This window comes from Uloborus diversus, chromosome 1, assembly GCF_026930045.1.
Source record: "Uloborus diversus isolate 005 chromosome 1, Udiv.v.3.1, whole genome shotgun sequence".
NCBI lineage: Eukaryota > Metazoa > Arthropoda > Arachnida > Araneae > Uloboridae > Uloborus > Uloborus diversus.
Genome location: NC_072731.1, coordinates 188,809,437 through 188,823,503, shown reverse-complemented (window position 1 = coordinate 188,823,503; position 14,067 = coordinate 188,809,437). Strand labels below are relative to the sequence as shown.

The 14,067-nt window shown below is 31.2% G+C and overlaps 1 protein-coding gene across 1 annotated transcript in view; it reads right to left on the bottom strand.

The window, feature by feature from the left end:
- LOC129217783 (organic anion transporter 3-like) overlaps nucleotides 1–14,067 on the bottom strand; it is a 43,676-nt gene that overhangs the window by 29,085 nt on the left and 524 nt on the right. The window contains exons 2-3 of the mRNA XM_054852129.1: nucleotides 2,597–2,827; nucleotides 1,103–1,299 (exon numbers count right to left, since the gene is read on the bottom strand). Of these exons, the coding sequence (XP_054708104.1) occupies nucleotides 1,103–1,299; nucleotides 2,597–2,827 (428 nt within the window). The remainder of the gene's footprint in view (nucleotides 1–1,102; nucleotides 1,300–2,596; nucleotides 2,828–14,067) is intronic.

Here is a 14,067-nt window from a genome sequence, read left to right as displayed (position 1 = left end):
AACGTGGAAACGCGGTACAAAGATGCGCCAAAAAGCATCATTTGTGACGTAATCTAGACCACGCCTTGTTTGAAAAATCGGACAGTTAAAAAAATTAATTAAAAAATAACTGTTGGGAAAATGAAAGAATTTTCTGGGTCCATGTTTTTGCTTATTCTATCAATTTCAGTGACTAAAAGTACTACTTTTGACTGAAGGAAACAACCCCATTGCAATAATAAGACATTCTCACGAAAATAGTAAAAATTATGTGTGACACTTTGGAACTTTGTTTATTATTTTCATTTATTTTCTACCTACTAATCATGTGTTAAATTGATTTTTTATTTATTTGTGTAAAATAAAGCATCAATGGTTTGTACACGAGTCACTTATGAAGGAGATATGATAGAGAAAAGTTAAAATTACATTTTAGTAGAATTAATAAAATGAAACGATTATTCTAAAATGTATTTTATCTGCAATTTCATTTTTTCCTATTTTAATCAATAATATAAATGTAACTGAGTGAATATTCGACAGTTCTACCAGAAAAAATAATAAAACTTACAGTATTTTTTGACGGTATAATTCAAAGTAGCAAACTAAGCACGAAAGTTATACTACTCAGTTTCCTTTAAAATATTACCAGATTCCGTGTTCATTTTATTTTAGAAATAGCTATTACAGAATGGACAATATGAACCATCGAAACTGTTGGGGTGTAAATAATAAACCATAGTTCTAGAAAAAAAAATTAATAATGAAATTTATTATTATTCTTAAGAATACTGTAACAAATGTTCTTAGCAACAATGTTCTTAAGAATAATATGAGATTATTATTATTCTTAAATAATTATTGCATTGCAATAACTATTTTATTGCGAAAGATATAACTTAACTGATATTTTATACAGTTGTTGCATTTCAGAACGAAGCTAGGACACATAAAATTCTCCTTCTTATTCCAAACCGAAATGTTCTTGAAATTTTTATGTTCGAACAGTTGGTACTTTGCACATAATTAAATGGAGAATCCATAAAAGAAATACTTGGTGGTGATTATTTATAGAAAGAGGGGGGGGGGAGTGAGGAACACAAACAATGTTCAGAAATCTTACCAGAAATATCCAATGACTACTACTCCAGGCGCTGATATCACAAGTTGGATGTATCTCCAGTGCCTAATGAGCCATGCTAGAGTTGCCAATATTAATTGTCCGCAGCACTGAAAAACAGCAATGGCGAGAGCTGCTTTGCCGTGCCATTTGGTAGGCAAATTTTCCATCAACATTAAGTATGATGTACATTGTACACCCTGAAAGACGAAATGTGAAAGTTAAAAAAAAAAAAAAAAAAAACATGTATTTTCTCACTTAATGTAACGGCAGAAAAATATTTAGCTGATGCATAGTTGTTGCATCAATTATTCTTTTTTTTATACCTCTTATAAACAAAATTTTGAATACTCTTTAAAAAACTATGAAAGGTCTACTGGAAAAATGACCAAGTCCACTTTTTAAGAAAATCTTGGTTTTATGTTTTACTTATTCATTTTATAACGCAAAGGTTAATGTTAACTAATTTAATATTGGTAATTAAATATTATTTTATCCAGCATTATTTCCTTTTGAAAGTGTATGTTTAATAAGTAAGTTAAACTTTTAGTTTCGTTTTATTCGAAATCTGTTGGATTAGGCTTTGGCCCGTTTTTCCAGGTTTTTTTCACTTAAACAAATTTATAAATTCATTAATTACAATATTTAAGACATGTTATACTTCATAATGCTTAATTACAGTTACTAATGCCTTTATTCAACTAGATAAGAGCATGTTTGAATTTGATTAATACTGTGCATTTTTTTTGTTCCTCTACTCGAATTTTTTTTTAAACCAATACGCGTGGTGGGTTCTTTCTTCTATGTAAATCATCAGTTCTTTTTACCCTTCCTTCCCTTTTTTCTTTTTCCCCCTTCTTCTTCTTTTTTAGTTAATGTTTTTATTGAAAATTTTTTATACAACTTGCAAACAACAGGAACATTTAAGGAAAGTAGTATACCGATTCAAAGATATGCTCTTAAGAAACGAGTCTAGAAAGAAAATGGAAAACCAAAAAAATTAAGAGGAGAGGGGAGAAAACCCGAAGTTGAAATTTTAGTACGTGGTACACAGGAAAATTTTCCGAGAAACCTCTTTAGATAGCATGAGGTATAGCTGACTGTGAGGATACAACAATAAAGTTTTTCCTTCCTCCACTAAAAACTATGAAACTGAGAATAAAATATCTTACATATCCAAATATTGAGATTTTAAACTTGTACCTACCCATATCAATCTCACACTTGAATGTGAATTATAGTTATTTGTATCAGGAATGCACAATAAAATGGTGTCAAAAATCTTCATATTATTATCATTATTTTTTTTTTTTACAAAACATAATAAATTGTCTAATTTCTTCCCTTTTTCTAAAAAAAAAGATGTTTAAAGTAGCAACTATCTTTAGTGACTTGAAACTGTTTGAAAAGTAAAACTGAAAACTCCCTTTGAAGACCTGAAAATTTAACACATAAACGTTAGGTATTCAATAACAATCACTTAAAAAACTTCCATACCGCAATAAGGAAGCTTTGCATGCTGAAAACGGTCGCAAATACTCCAAATAACGGAAGGAAGTGTAAAAATACTCCAAAGCTTGTATGAAAGAGCAGAGAAAGCAGAAGCACATATTTCCGTCCATATTTATCCGCTAAAATTCCAGACGTCAAAGCTCCAAGCATCGCAGACACAGCAGTCACATAAGGAAGAAGTGCAGCCAAGGGTTCTCTTTCACAAACTAGTTCCCACTAAAAAGAAAAACAGAGATTCAAGAGCAAATCTATAATATCTTTTCCTATTGTTGCTCAGTTTTAAAATCTTCATAAACAGATAGACTATGAATGATCAAAATGTTTATTAAGTTATAATAACTGCGGTTTAAAAGTTTTTTAACAATCTGTAGTGGGATGAAGCTGAATTAGTTTGCAGAAAAATATTACTAATTGGCTTGAAACGTTAAAAAAAATGCACCGGGTATTATTCAGCTAGCTTGAATCTTAAGACTTGAAACACTATTATTAACGAACATTTTTATTCCTACATTTCCTTAAACAAGTACATTTTTTTTTCCACTTGCCGATCATAGAAGTTTTGTTCATGTTAAATCAAACCTTTATTGCAACTGCACAATAATATATTGTAGGCTAATTAAAATAATTTGATTCAGTTAAATAAAATATTGAAACATTTGTGAGCAATTCTCTGGAAGAGTGCAATTTCTTGCCCCAGTCTCATAGCAATGTTAGATAAGTGCTTTTCATTTCGTTTATTATTATTTCTTTTTCCCCTAAAGAGAAAATTGACAAGCATAAATGAACTTTTGCTTCAAATATGTAAAATGTTAATGAAATTGCCATATTTTATGTCTTGTCTAATGAAATAAGTTAAAATGTCATTACCACCCATGTCATTACTAGCCGACGTAAAAGTTACAAGCATGCGGATGGTAAAGATAGACTCAGGATAGAATAATTCTTAGTCGGTTATTTCCTATATTCTGCTTGATTTTTCGAAGAGTTAATTTTTAAAATTACGTATATTTTATTCCACAAATTTAATTAAAACTCATCAAAAAAATTAATTGATAAGTATTGTTTAAATTTTTCAATATTGTAATGTTTTCAGTTTCTTTATTTTGATTTTAGATAATAAAATTAATGAAGTATTAATGAATCAATTGGTTCATGAATCAAAGTCCAGGAAAACTAAAAAGAAATCGCATTCATAAAATTTGTCAAATTTACAAATTTAACCCTCAAAATTTAAAAATATAAATTGTGAACTTTAACGGTGAAACAAAAATACACATCTTGTCTTTCTAAAAATGACAAACTGCACTCCTTGTGAAAAGTTCAAAAATTGAGTTGATTAGAATCCAAAACAACATATTATTAAACATATATATAAACCACACATGGTGAATTGCTGTTTTGAATAATTATCCTAGTTTACTTAATATATTTTATACATAGGGGAAGGTTGCCGTCAATGAACCAGTTCCATGACTAGATATTTCCCGTACCAGAGCTTGTGCAGACGCCATAATCAGTTTTAGTACCGTCCTTTGTCTGAAAACAGTCTACTGCAGAGTCGTCAAGTAGCTAACATTATTTAATCATATTGTTAATCAGTCAGCAAAGATTTTTACCATTATCTTACTAATTACTGAGATTTTCATTTAGTTATAACATGCTTGGAATATCACTGATCATCTAAACGTGAACACTGACTCAAAAGAGTGCCTTTTCAACTACAATTCCCCCATACTTCATTTTTCATCACGATTCGTCACAGTCTTAACACCTATAAGGATATTCAAAATGACGCAGTTGCTATCATTGGACCACTAGGTGTTTCCATGAATGGACCACCTGACAAAGTGTTTCATTCATGGAGAATCTCAAAGATTGCTGTAGCTTCAGCTCAATTACCATCGAAAATTGCTCAGTTGTTTTAAAATAAATATGAAAATGAAAAAAATAACTACTAATATACTTTATTATAATGTCGTGGTCATTTTTTTATATAATTGATTAAAAATTTAAAACATAATAATACAGTTTCAAATACTTTTGCTGTTAAAAAAAACGCAAAAATTAGTAAAATAAAATGGCCATGGGCAAGTGAGAGTATGTAATGTGCTACAGTAGATTACAGAAATGGGAGTATGGACCGAATATGGAGTCTTGAAAGCAAAACTGCTACACTAGATTACAGAAATGGGAGTGTGGACCGAATATAGAGTCTTGAAAGCAAAACAGTCGTATGAAAGATAAAACCGGTTTGTTGTTACCTTAGTCACTTATTAAAAATTTAGGAGATAAGCCCTCCGAAATAAGAACATGATTAGTGAATCATATTTTGAAACTAGAGAAGAAGTTTTTGAAATTACTTCCGAAAAACTGGGGGAATCGGCCTTTCAAGAGGCTGAGAAAAATAGCATGTACCACAGATTTAATTGAGACAAAAAGTGTGTTAATACTATAGTCTCTGGTAGTTTGAGACTTAAGCTTCTGGTTTCAGTAATAAAATGTCGAAAATGTTTTCTGACATTTTAGAGAGCAAGTTCATTCTTGCGTCAAACCAAAATTTTCAAAATCGATTTAACAAAATTCTCAACAGTTCAAAAGAGGTTGAAAAGATATGAGCTAAGAGCAGTGTTGCACTGGTATGGAAAATATCAAGTGGTGAACAAGGTGTGATAACTACAGCTGTGTGTTGTATGAGTGCCCTTGTTTTTTTATGTTCCTCTTATCCGAAAATAAAACATTTCGGAAAATAAATCTATTTTTCTATAACTTATTGTTATTTATAGTGTTTATTGATCCTCTGTTATAAATATTTGTAAGTTACGCATTGATTTTTCAATTTGAGAATGTGGTCCATCGATGGAAACTCGATTGTCCATCCATAGCAACCGGTAGCCATGAATGGACCACATGCTAAAATATTTATTTTTAATTTTCATTCTTTATTGTGTATATTTATCACGAAAGTGAATATTAGTACTTAATAAAACTATAAATTGTCCTATGAAACTTTAGGCTTCAATTTTCGCGATTTTTGCGTGTCTGTCGAAATCACGAAAATTTCAGCCTCGCGAAATATTTCAACGTGGACTTTTGGTTCTGATCACATGAAATTCACGAAATTGTCAGCTAACGAAATCACAGAAACCCTCATTTTCGCGGAAAATTACTTTTTATAATAATTTGTATGATAATTTACGTAAAATATAGCTTAATTGAGTGAATCAGTCCAACACCGAACAAGAACCTAACGCGACTGTTTTTGACGATGCGAGCTATAAAGTAGAAAATGTTTGCTTTTCCTCCACAACGGTCTTTCGACCGTGTAAAAAACCGTATAGGAATAGCTTCTTTGTTTCTTCTTCTTCTTCTTATTTTTTTTTTTTTTTTAACATGTTCCTTTGTTTGAAGTATACTTAGCTTATAGAACACAATATTTGGACTAAAAGCATTAAATTGGATGTGATTATAATAATTAGTTGAATAACTATGATATTATATTTATGTTGGTAGCGCTTGCAAGCGAGAGTAAAGCTTACATTTTTGGATGTTATAGAGTTCAATAAAAAAACGCCATTGCATTTTGATCGAAATAAAAATTATCTGTTGTATTTAGTTTACATATCATTAACTCTTTAAAAAGTTCAAGCCTTGTGGGAGAAAATGGAAGCACGCGGTGTTCTCGGGGGGGGGGGGGGGGGGATCAGAATATTTTTTAAACAATAACTCTATTTTTCCTCATATTAAGATTCAGAAGCCTCAATAACATGAAAAACTACGCATACATTTATAAATTTTTTGTATTCGATAATTTATAAAATAAATTTTGAGTTCAGGAAACAATATGCCTTACAGGGCCGTAGCTCGGGCAGTACCCGCACTGGAAACATTTTTACCTTTGCTGAGATAATTCTGCATTTGTCCTCTTTCAATTTTTAATATATAAAACATCGCTTTTCTCGTGTATACATAATATGAGAGAAGGAACTTTTCACTATTAGTATTCTCTAATTTTGTTTGAGAGTAGAAAGACATTTTTGACGACACTAATTAGTGGTATCAACTGGAACGATTTCTAAAGACTAAGTCAATCCCTCTTTTTATATTGCACAAAGCAAGTCTTATCCTAAGGTTTTAATAGTAAAGTAAGTTTGTAAGGCATTAAAATTCACACACAACTTATTTTTAATGTAAGTGCTGAAGCACTGCCGTTTAATAAACGGAAAAAACAGTATAATAATATTTATACAGGAAATTTAGTTCCACATTGATCATAAAGGTGAAAAAGATAATAGATTCAAGAGCCTGATTTTTTTTTTTTTTTTTTTTTTGCCTATCTGATTAATCTGGTGTCTGACTTAGCTCTCAGCCCTAGTTACTGACCTGGGTTCTTAAGCAATTAATCAGTATCGCATCTTAATAGAGTTCATGCCTTTTGTGCTCAATAAAGGATTCTGATATTTTTTCTCTGATGAAATATTAAGAAATCAAAGTGAAGTTCTTTAAATTTAAAGGTGATAGTCGAGCGCTTTTCTTTCCACTTGGCTTGTTGTCAAAGCCCTGATAGTATGTATGATAGTCTGGTTACTCTAAATCAGTGGTGCCAACCTTTTTCTACCCGAAGGCCGTACATTTGGCCGTGCCCTCATACTAAGATGAATCTCGCGGGCGAGAACATTGCATATAACATTAAAATATACTTAAAATTTTTTAAGAAAACATACGAAACTGTGTAAAAGGAAAAAAAACTGAAAAATACAAGAATTATTGTTTTTAGTACTTAGTATATGCTTTTTTTTATCTATGCTAAGTTTCCATCTGCTATCTAAAAACCGATTTCTTACTATTTGGCTACAAATCTGCTACAGAAATTCGCAAAACCGAATGAAGATGATCGTTTGCTTTGAAATGTTCCAGAATATATTTTTCGATTCCTAACGGAGAACCTAGCTCCGGGCCATATAGATGAGACCAGTGGTTGGAAGTAGCGCGCTACAAGTAGCGACGCTACTGTAGTAGCTACATTTTTTAGTAGTTTGTAGTGTAGCGCACTACTTTTGAAAAAATGTAGAGTAGCGAGTAGTTAGCTACAAAAAAAGTAGTTTGTAGCGATTTCTGAAAACTACTTTTGAAAAAAGTTTCAAAAAATAATTTAAAAAAAAAATTCCCCGAGGTTTCAAACAATCTGACTGCTGCAAGTCTTACGCGAGTAAAACTTGCATCAATCAGATTCGTAAGACTGAAACATACGAGCTGTCATAAGACATATTTTGACGCCATACGTTCTATCTGTTAGACACCATTAGTTTGTTTGGCATCAAAATGTTCACATTTCTCCAATATTTGCCTTGTGTAGAGCATGGCTTAGAAAGAAAAGAATAATAACTGCCAAATAGTATCAGGTTTGTGTTTTCTGTCAGCAGAGAATGTCCTGTGGATGAACATTTTAGATGTCAATGAGATTATTGTGCCAAAATATCCTCCTAATATGGAAGCTGCTGTAAATGTTATAGAAGAGGATGACATTGAACTGCCTTTTGAACGGCTGACAAATATTACAGTGTAATAAAAATGTATGATAACGGAAATGCTTCCGTTTCATGCAAAATTTGCCCGTTAAGCAAAAAGGTATGAATGTCATCTGCATTTACTAACGAATCTCTACTTAAGTGAGGGGTGAGTTCCAAGACGTAGGTCGACATTTCGCGTTGAGGAAAAGAGTATCTATACGATTTTTTTTATGAACGTACCAATTATTTTAGACATTTGTAAACACCCCTAAAACTATTTTAGCCCATTGCTTTGGTTCAATTTTCCAAATTTAAACGTAGAGAACTGACATTTTACTGCATTCAAAAGGAAACTGTTATTGGATAAAAATACGGTTGGGATGCACAAAATCAACGGGAGAGAATGGCATAAAATGAAACAGTACGGTACGTATAGTATGTAGCAATAATAAAATGCAGCACTTCAATAGTACAGTAGATGCAGTAATTATATTCGACGCACTTTTTACTTGTTCAGGAATATCGGAAATCTTTTAATTTCTTTAGTTGTCAGGAACTTTCTATTATTCATTTTAAAACTTTAGATAAACAGCCCGCTTATGTGAAATAATGTTTCATCAACTTCATATTTAGAATGAAAAAGATGCGGAGTGGCGATTTGTAAATTAACAAAGCGATGTTTTGACTAGTAGAGTGTGGGGTACTTTTTCTTTCAGTGATGCTGAAAGGAAAGTCCATTTACGAAACTAATATTTAGTACCCAATAAAGAAGGTGATACTTAGGGCCTTGTGATTCCTTTCCCAAACTTTTCGTGTTACGGGATGAGGAATTCGCTTAGCTCCAAAATTCGTTACGCGAGAGAAACTCGCTTTTTATCCAGTCGAGTGTCGACACTAGCAAATTGAAGTAAAGTAAGCATTCTTAGTTACTTTTCATATTTCGGATATTTATTAATATTTGACAATAAATACTCGTACATCTTGGTATATTTAAAATATTTCTTTAGTTTTTCTTTTTTATTGATTGAAGGTTGATATATCAACAAAATAAAGGTCAGTTATTAAGTATTTTTAGTTTTCTAGGTCATTCGGTAAAATTGAAAAATGCTCTTAGTTCTTTTTATTAGTTGCATATAAGAAAGAAGATTGTGTCCAGGTCCGCCCCCCTAGCTTGAAACTCAAAATCAATTAACTCGTTCCTACAAAATATAAGTCCCTATAAAATTAACTCCTATAAGGAAAATTAAGTTTTTCTCTTTTGTTTAAAAGGTGTTTCTCACCATCTAAATCTTCTGTACATATACACTATATGGCCAAAAATATTGGTACACTTTCAAAAATTGACATTTTTACGGATTTTTCGAGAAATAAGAGAACAATTGCTCTGTAATTTTTGCACATTAAAGCTCACATTAAATGCTCACTCCAGCTGCCATTTTCCAACAAAAATTACGACTACTATTCATTTAGGAGACGAGCAACAAATTGAGGAAACAGAAAAAGTTTCTGATCATTTTTCATTGTCTCTGGTAATGAGCTATATCTGATAATGAGCATATCTGGTAATAAGCTATAAATTTCAGAAATAAGTTAAAAATCTATCTAGAACTCATTTTCATACTTTCGTGGAAGTATATCTTATACTCACAGAGATATAAGCATTTCTTTCAAAAATGCAAAATTTTTTTGAAGGTTTTCGACTCATATCACGCAGAATTTTCCGTCAAACGCTACTAATTTTTCAGAATATTAGAGAAACATAATAATACAATTTGAAGCTAAAATATTGAAAATTTTCTGAAATATGAAAGGTTAAAACCAATTAATTTTTCACTTCGCATGCTCGAAAGATAACAATTTATAATTTTCATAATCGGAAGCCCAGATACATTCTACAACTCATAAAAAAATCCCACTGTGATATCTTTTAAATGTTAATAAAAGTTATCAGCGATCTAATGAACCGAATTTTAATATTTCTTGGCTAGACGACGAATCGTGAGGGATCGTTCGCAAATAATCCATTCTGATCATGAATCACTCTGCAAAGATAACAGGAAAGTATTGCCAGTTTGCAAACGACTCCTTACCATTCATCGCCTATCCAAGAATTATAGAAATTCGGCTCATTAGATCCCCGATAACTTTGAGTTTTAAAGATATTGAAGTGGATTTTTTTTATGAGTTGTAGAATACATCTAAGCTTTGAATTATGAAAGTTATAAATTGCTATCTTTCGCGCATGCGCAGTGAATAATTCGTTCACTGCGCTCGAACGTGATTAATTGCTTTAAACGTTCATATTTCATTACATTTTCAGTATTTTAACCTCAAATTTCATTCTTATATTTCTCTAATATGCTGTCAAATATTCTGAAACTTAAGTAACGTTTGACTAAAAATTTTACTTGATTTTAGCCAAAAACCTTCAAAAAAAAAAAAAAAAATTTGCATTTTTGAAAAAAAGTGCTTGTATTTCCGTGGGAAATACTTTCAAAAAAATATAAAAATAAATGTTTGATAGTTTTTTAACTTATTTCTGAAATTTATAGCTTATTCCAAAGTATTTGCAATGAAAAATGATCAGAAACCTTTTTTTTTGTTCCCTCAACTTGTTGTTGGTCTCCTAAATGAATAGTAGACTTAGCTTTTATTGGAAAATGACGGCTGAATTATACTTTTTATGTAAAATAAATTACAGAGCAATTGGTCTTTTATTTTGCCAGAAATCCGTAAAAATCTGAATTTTTAAAAGTGTCCCAATACTTTTGGTCATATAGTGTGTGTATATCTATATGAAATTTTAATCAAAGTATGACTGCATCTATTTACATTTTCAAGTAACCAAGTTGCACTTCTTGAATGAAATACTCACTGTCAGGAAAGGCTTAAAAACTTGAAGGTTGAATTCCTTTAACATTTTAAATCATTTCTTGCAGCGAATATTCGTAAAAATCGTAAAAAAAATGTTTGGAATGGCTCAGTAAAGGAATGAAACAATAAATTATTCTTAGTCCATGTTCAAGTGAGCAAATTTATTAATCTAAACCAGTTTTCTAATTTTTTCGTTCAATCTTTACACGGTGTGTATGTATATGCTTTTTATTTGTTTATTTTTTTAAAAGTAGCGAAGTAGCGACTACTTTTCAAAAGTAGTTTGTAGTTGCTACATTTTGAAAAATGTAGTTGTAGTTAACTACATTTGTAATAAAGTAGTTGTAGTTGTAGTTTGCTACAAAAAAAAGTAGTTTTTCCAACCACTGGATGAGACACATAAAGTCCGTGGACTTTGGGCATCACTGCTCTAAATAATTTAAAAAAAGGGGGGGGGGTATCTATTTTTCCTAAGAAAAATTTCAAAGAACCCGATACAAATCACTACTCATAACCGGAGCAACAAGTCGGATAGACATGGCTTTTCGGAGGTCTTAAAGGGATTTTCGACAATATGCACAATTTTTAACTCTTCGTTAGAATTGTGAAACATTTAATTTTGATCAGTGAGCACAAACAATCGCTGTCATTGAGAATTTTCAAGCATTCATAATCTTTGCAAAAAAATAAATAATAATTTTACCTTTAATTATCTCCAGATGGTAAATTGCATTACAAAATCAGTTTGTCAAGTTTTAGTACATACAACTAAACATAATATCGAATATGCAAACAAAAATAGTATACGCTTACTTTTTACGCATACGCGTATAAATTGTTCACCTTTTTGGCAATGTAGAAGTGTAAGAAAAACTAATATTAAATTAAAATTAAATTTAAAAAACAGCCCAAGTCCCGCACCTCATATTAAGATGAACTTTGCTCGTCAGAGCACTTATTAAATTCAAATGTATTTAAACAATTTCTAGGCTAAATGAGAAAACACGGAAAAGGTAAGATAACACAACTACTGTTTTCCTGTCGAAACAGCAGAATCAAGCGGGAAAATTTACAATTTTTTTTTCAAAGTCTTGCTAAAATCAATTACAAATATTTTATTTGTTAATAAATTGAAAATGGCAGAAGTTATTTTTTTTAAAGTCACTGAGCTTTCTTTCCTTATCTGTCAACAATGAAATCGCTAGTAATCTCATATTTGTATTTGAAACTTACTTTTAAAACGTTAAAAATTCCAGTTATGTGGGCGTTCCAAAGCAATTCCATTAAACGCAGAATAATTCGTTCTTTCGATTGGTGCCAATATTTTAATTGAGGTAATAAGTTTTTACTACCAAAATTACGAAAAATTGCTACTTCGGTTGAAAATTAATATCTCCTGTAAATACAATCCTACAAAGATTAGACCTAGCGAAGAACAATCTCGATTAAGTCAACTTTCAAACATTTATTTTAAACACCAAAATTGGTTCATTAGTTAAGAAGCTAAGATGCGATAGACAGATACACACGACAAACTTTTTACCATTTTCGTTTTCTGCGTCAGAGGTTTAAAAATAATGTTCATGCTCATATACATAATTAGATTTTTTTAGCCTACTTTCCCAGTAAAAGTCAGATTACGAACAAAAAAGCATGAAAGAAGGCTTAATGCATCTTGAAAATATCGCGAAGAACAAATAAAAGTCAAAAATAAATAAAATAATTAAATATATATCGAAAAATAAAAATTGGAAAGGAGGGTATTGAGATGGGGGAAAATATCTGTCCGTCGATCTGTCTGTCTGTCCCCCCCCCCCCCCACCCCCCCACCCCCAATATCTTTTGACTGAATAGTCCGATTCGAACAAACTTTTTTTTTTTTTTCGAAAGATTTCGGCGAGGACACCTCATTCCCATAGTTTACTTTTTGATTTGAAAATTTTTTTTATTAAATTTTGAACAGTTCATAAAAACTTAACATTTGCGTCTACGGGGAAATTCAAGGCAATTCCTTAGAGGCGAATTTGCTTCAAAGAAACTTTGTAGAAAAAAGCTTTTGATGAAAATCATGTATATAAAATATCGTTTTGATTTGAACAATTTTTCGTTCAATTTTGAACATTTCAAATCTCTTAACATTAGCGCCTACGGGGAAACTGAAAGTCAGTGTAGATTCCGAACTTGAAGGCGGATTTACGTCTAACAAATTTTGTTAGAAACAGCTCTTGACGAAAAACTCCCGACTCCGACTCCAAATATTTTTGGACACTTGACTCCGACTCCGACTCCTGTGTCCGAAAATTAGTCGGACTCCGACTCCCCGACTTCGACTCTGACTTCGTAGTTTTGGCAAAAATTTATGCACGGAGGAAAAATGACCGACTCCGACTCTTGGAAATTCAACTCCGACTCCGACCCTATTTATCCCAAAGTAAGTTCAACTCCGATCCGACTCCTCAAACATTTTCAGATTTGCGGACTTAAAGGGAAATGATCGAGTCCAACTCCGAGTCCTTGTATTAAATACCTTCGGCACCCGAATCTGACTCTTTTGCCCCAAAATGAGATTGACTCCGTAGCCATGGTTTTTACTATGAACTAATTTCTGTTAGATGTATTTATTTCCACTCTAAAGTTTTAATTTATGTATTCAGTTTTTGGCGGAGAAATTCGACGTTCTTTATGCTTCTACTTAAAGATATGCGAAAAACGATTTTTTTTCCGACAATGAAAATTATTTCTTTTAAGTTGACATTTTATTAGTTTTATTAATTTTTGAAATTACATTAATTCATTTTAAAAATTATTTTTTGGAAACAGGGGAAAAACAAAAGATTTTTTTTCTTTTTTTCTTTCTTTTTTTTTTGATATGATGTATTTGTTTTAATAAGCTTATTAATTTTAATCCTCCCCCCCCCCTCTTTTTTTGAAAGCAGCTTAAGATTTTTTTTTTAAATGGAATAAAATGTATTCTCTGCTTTGTTTAAAAGGTACTGCTACTTTATTTGTTCGTTTATTTCTTTTTTACGCATCTAATTCTTCAGATGAAAAAGGCATATTTTATTTCTAGAAATT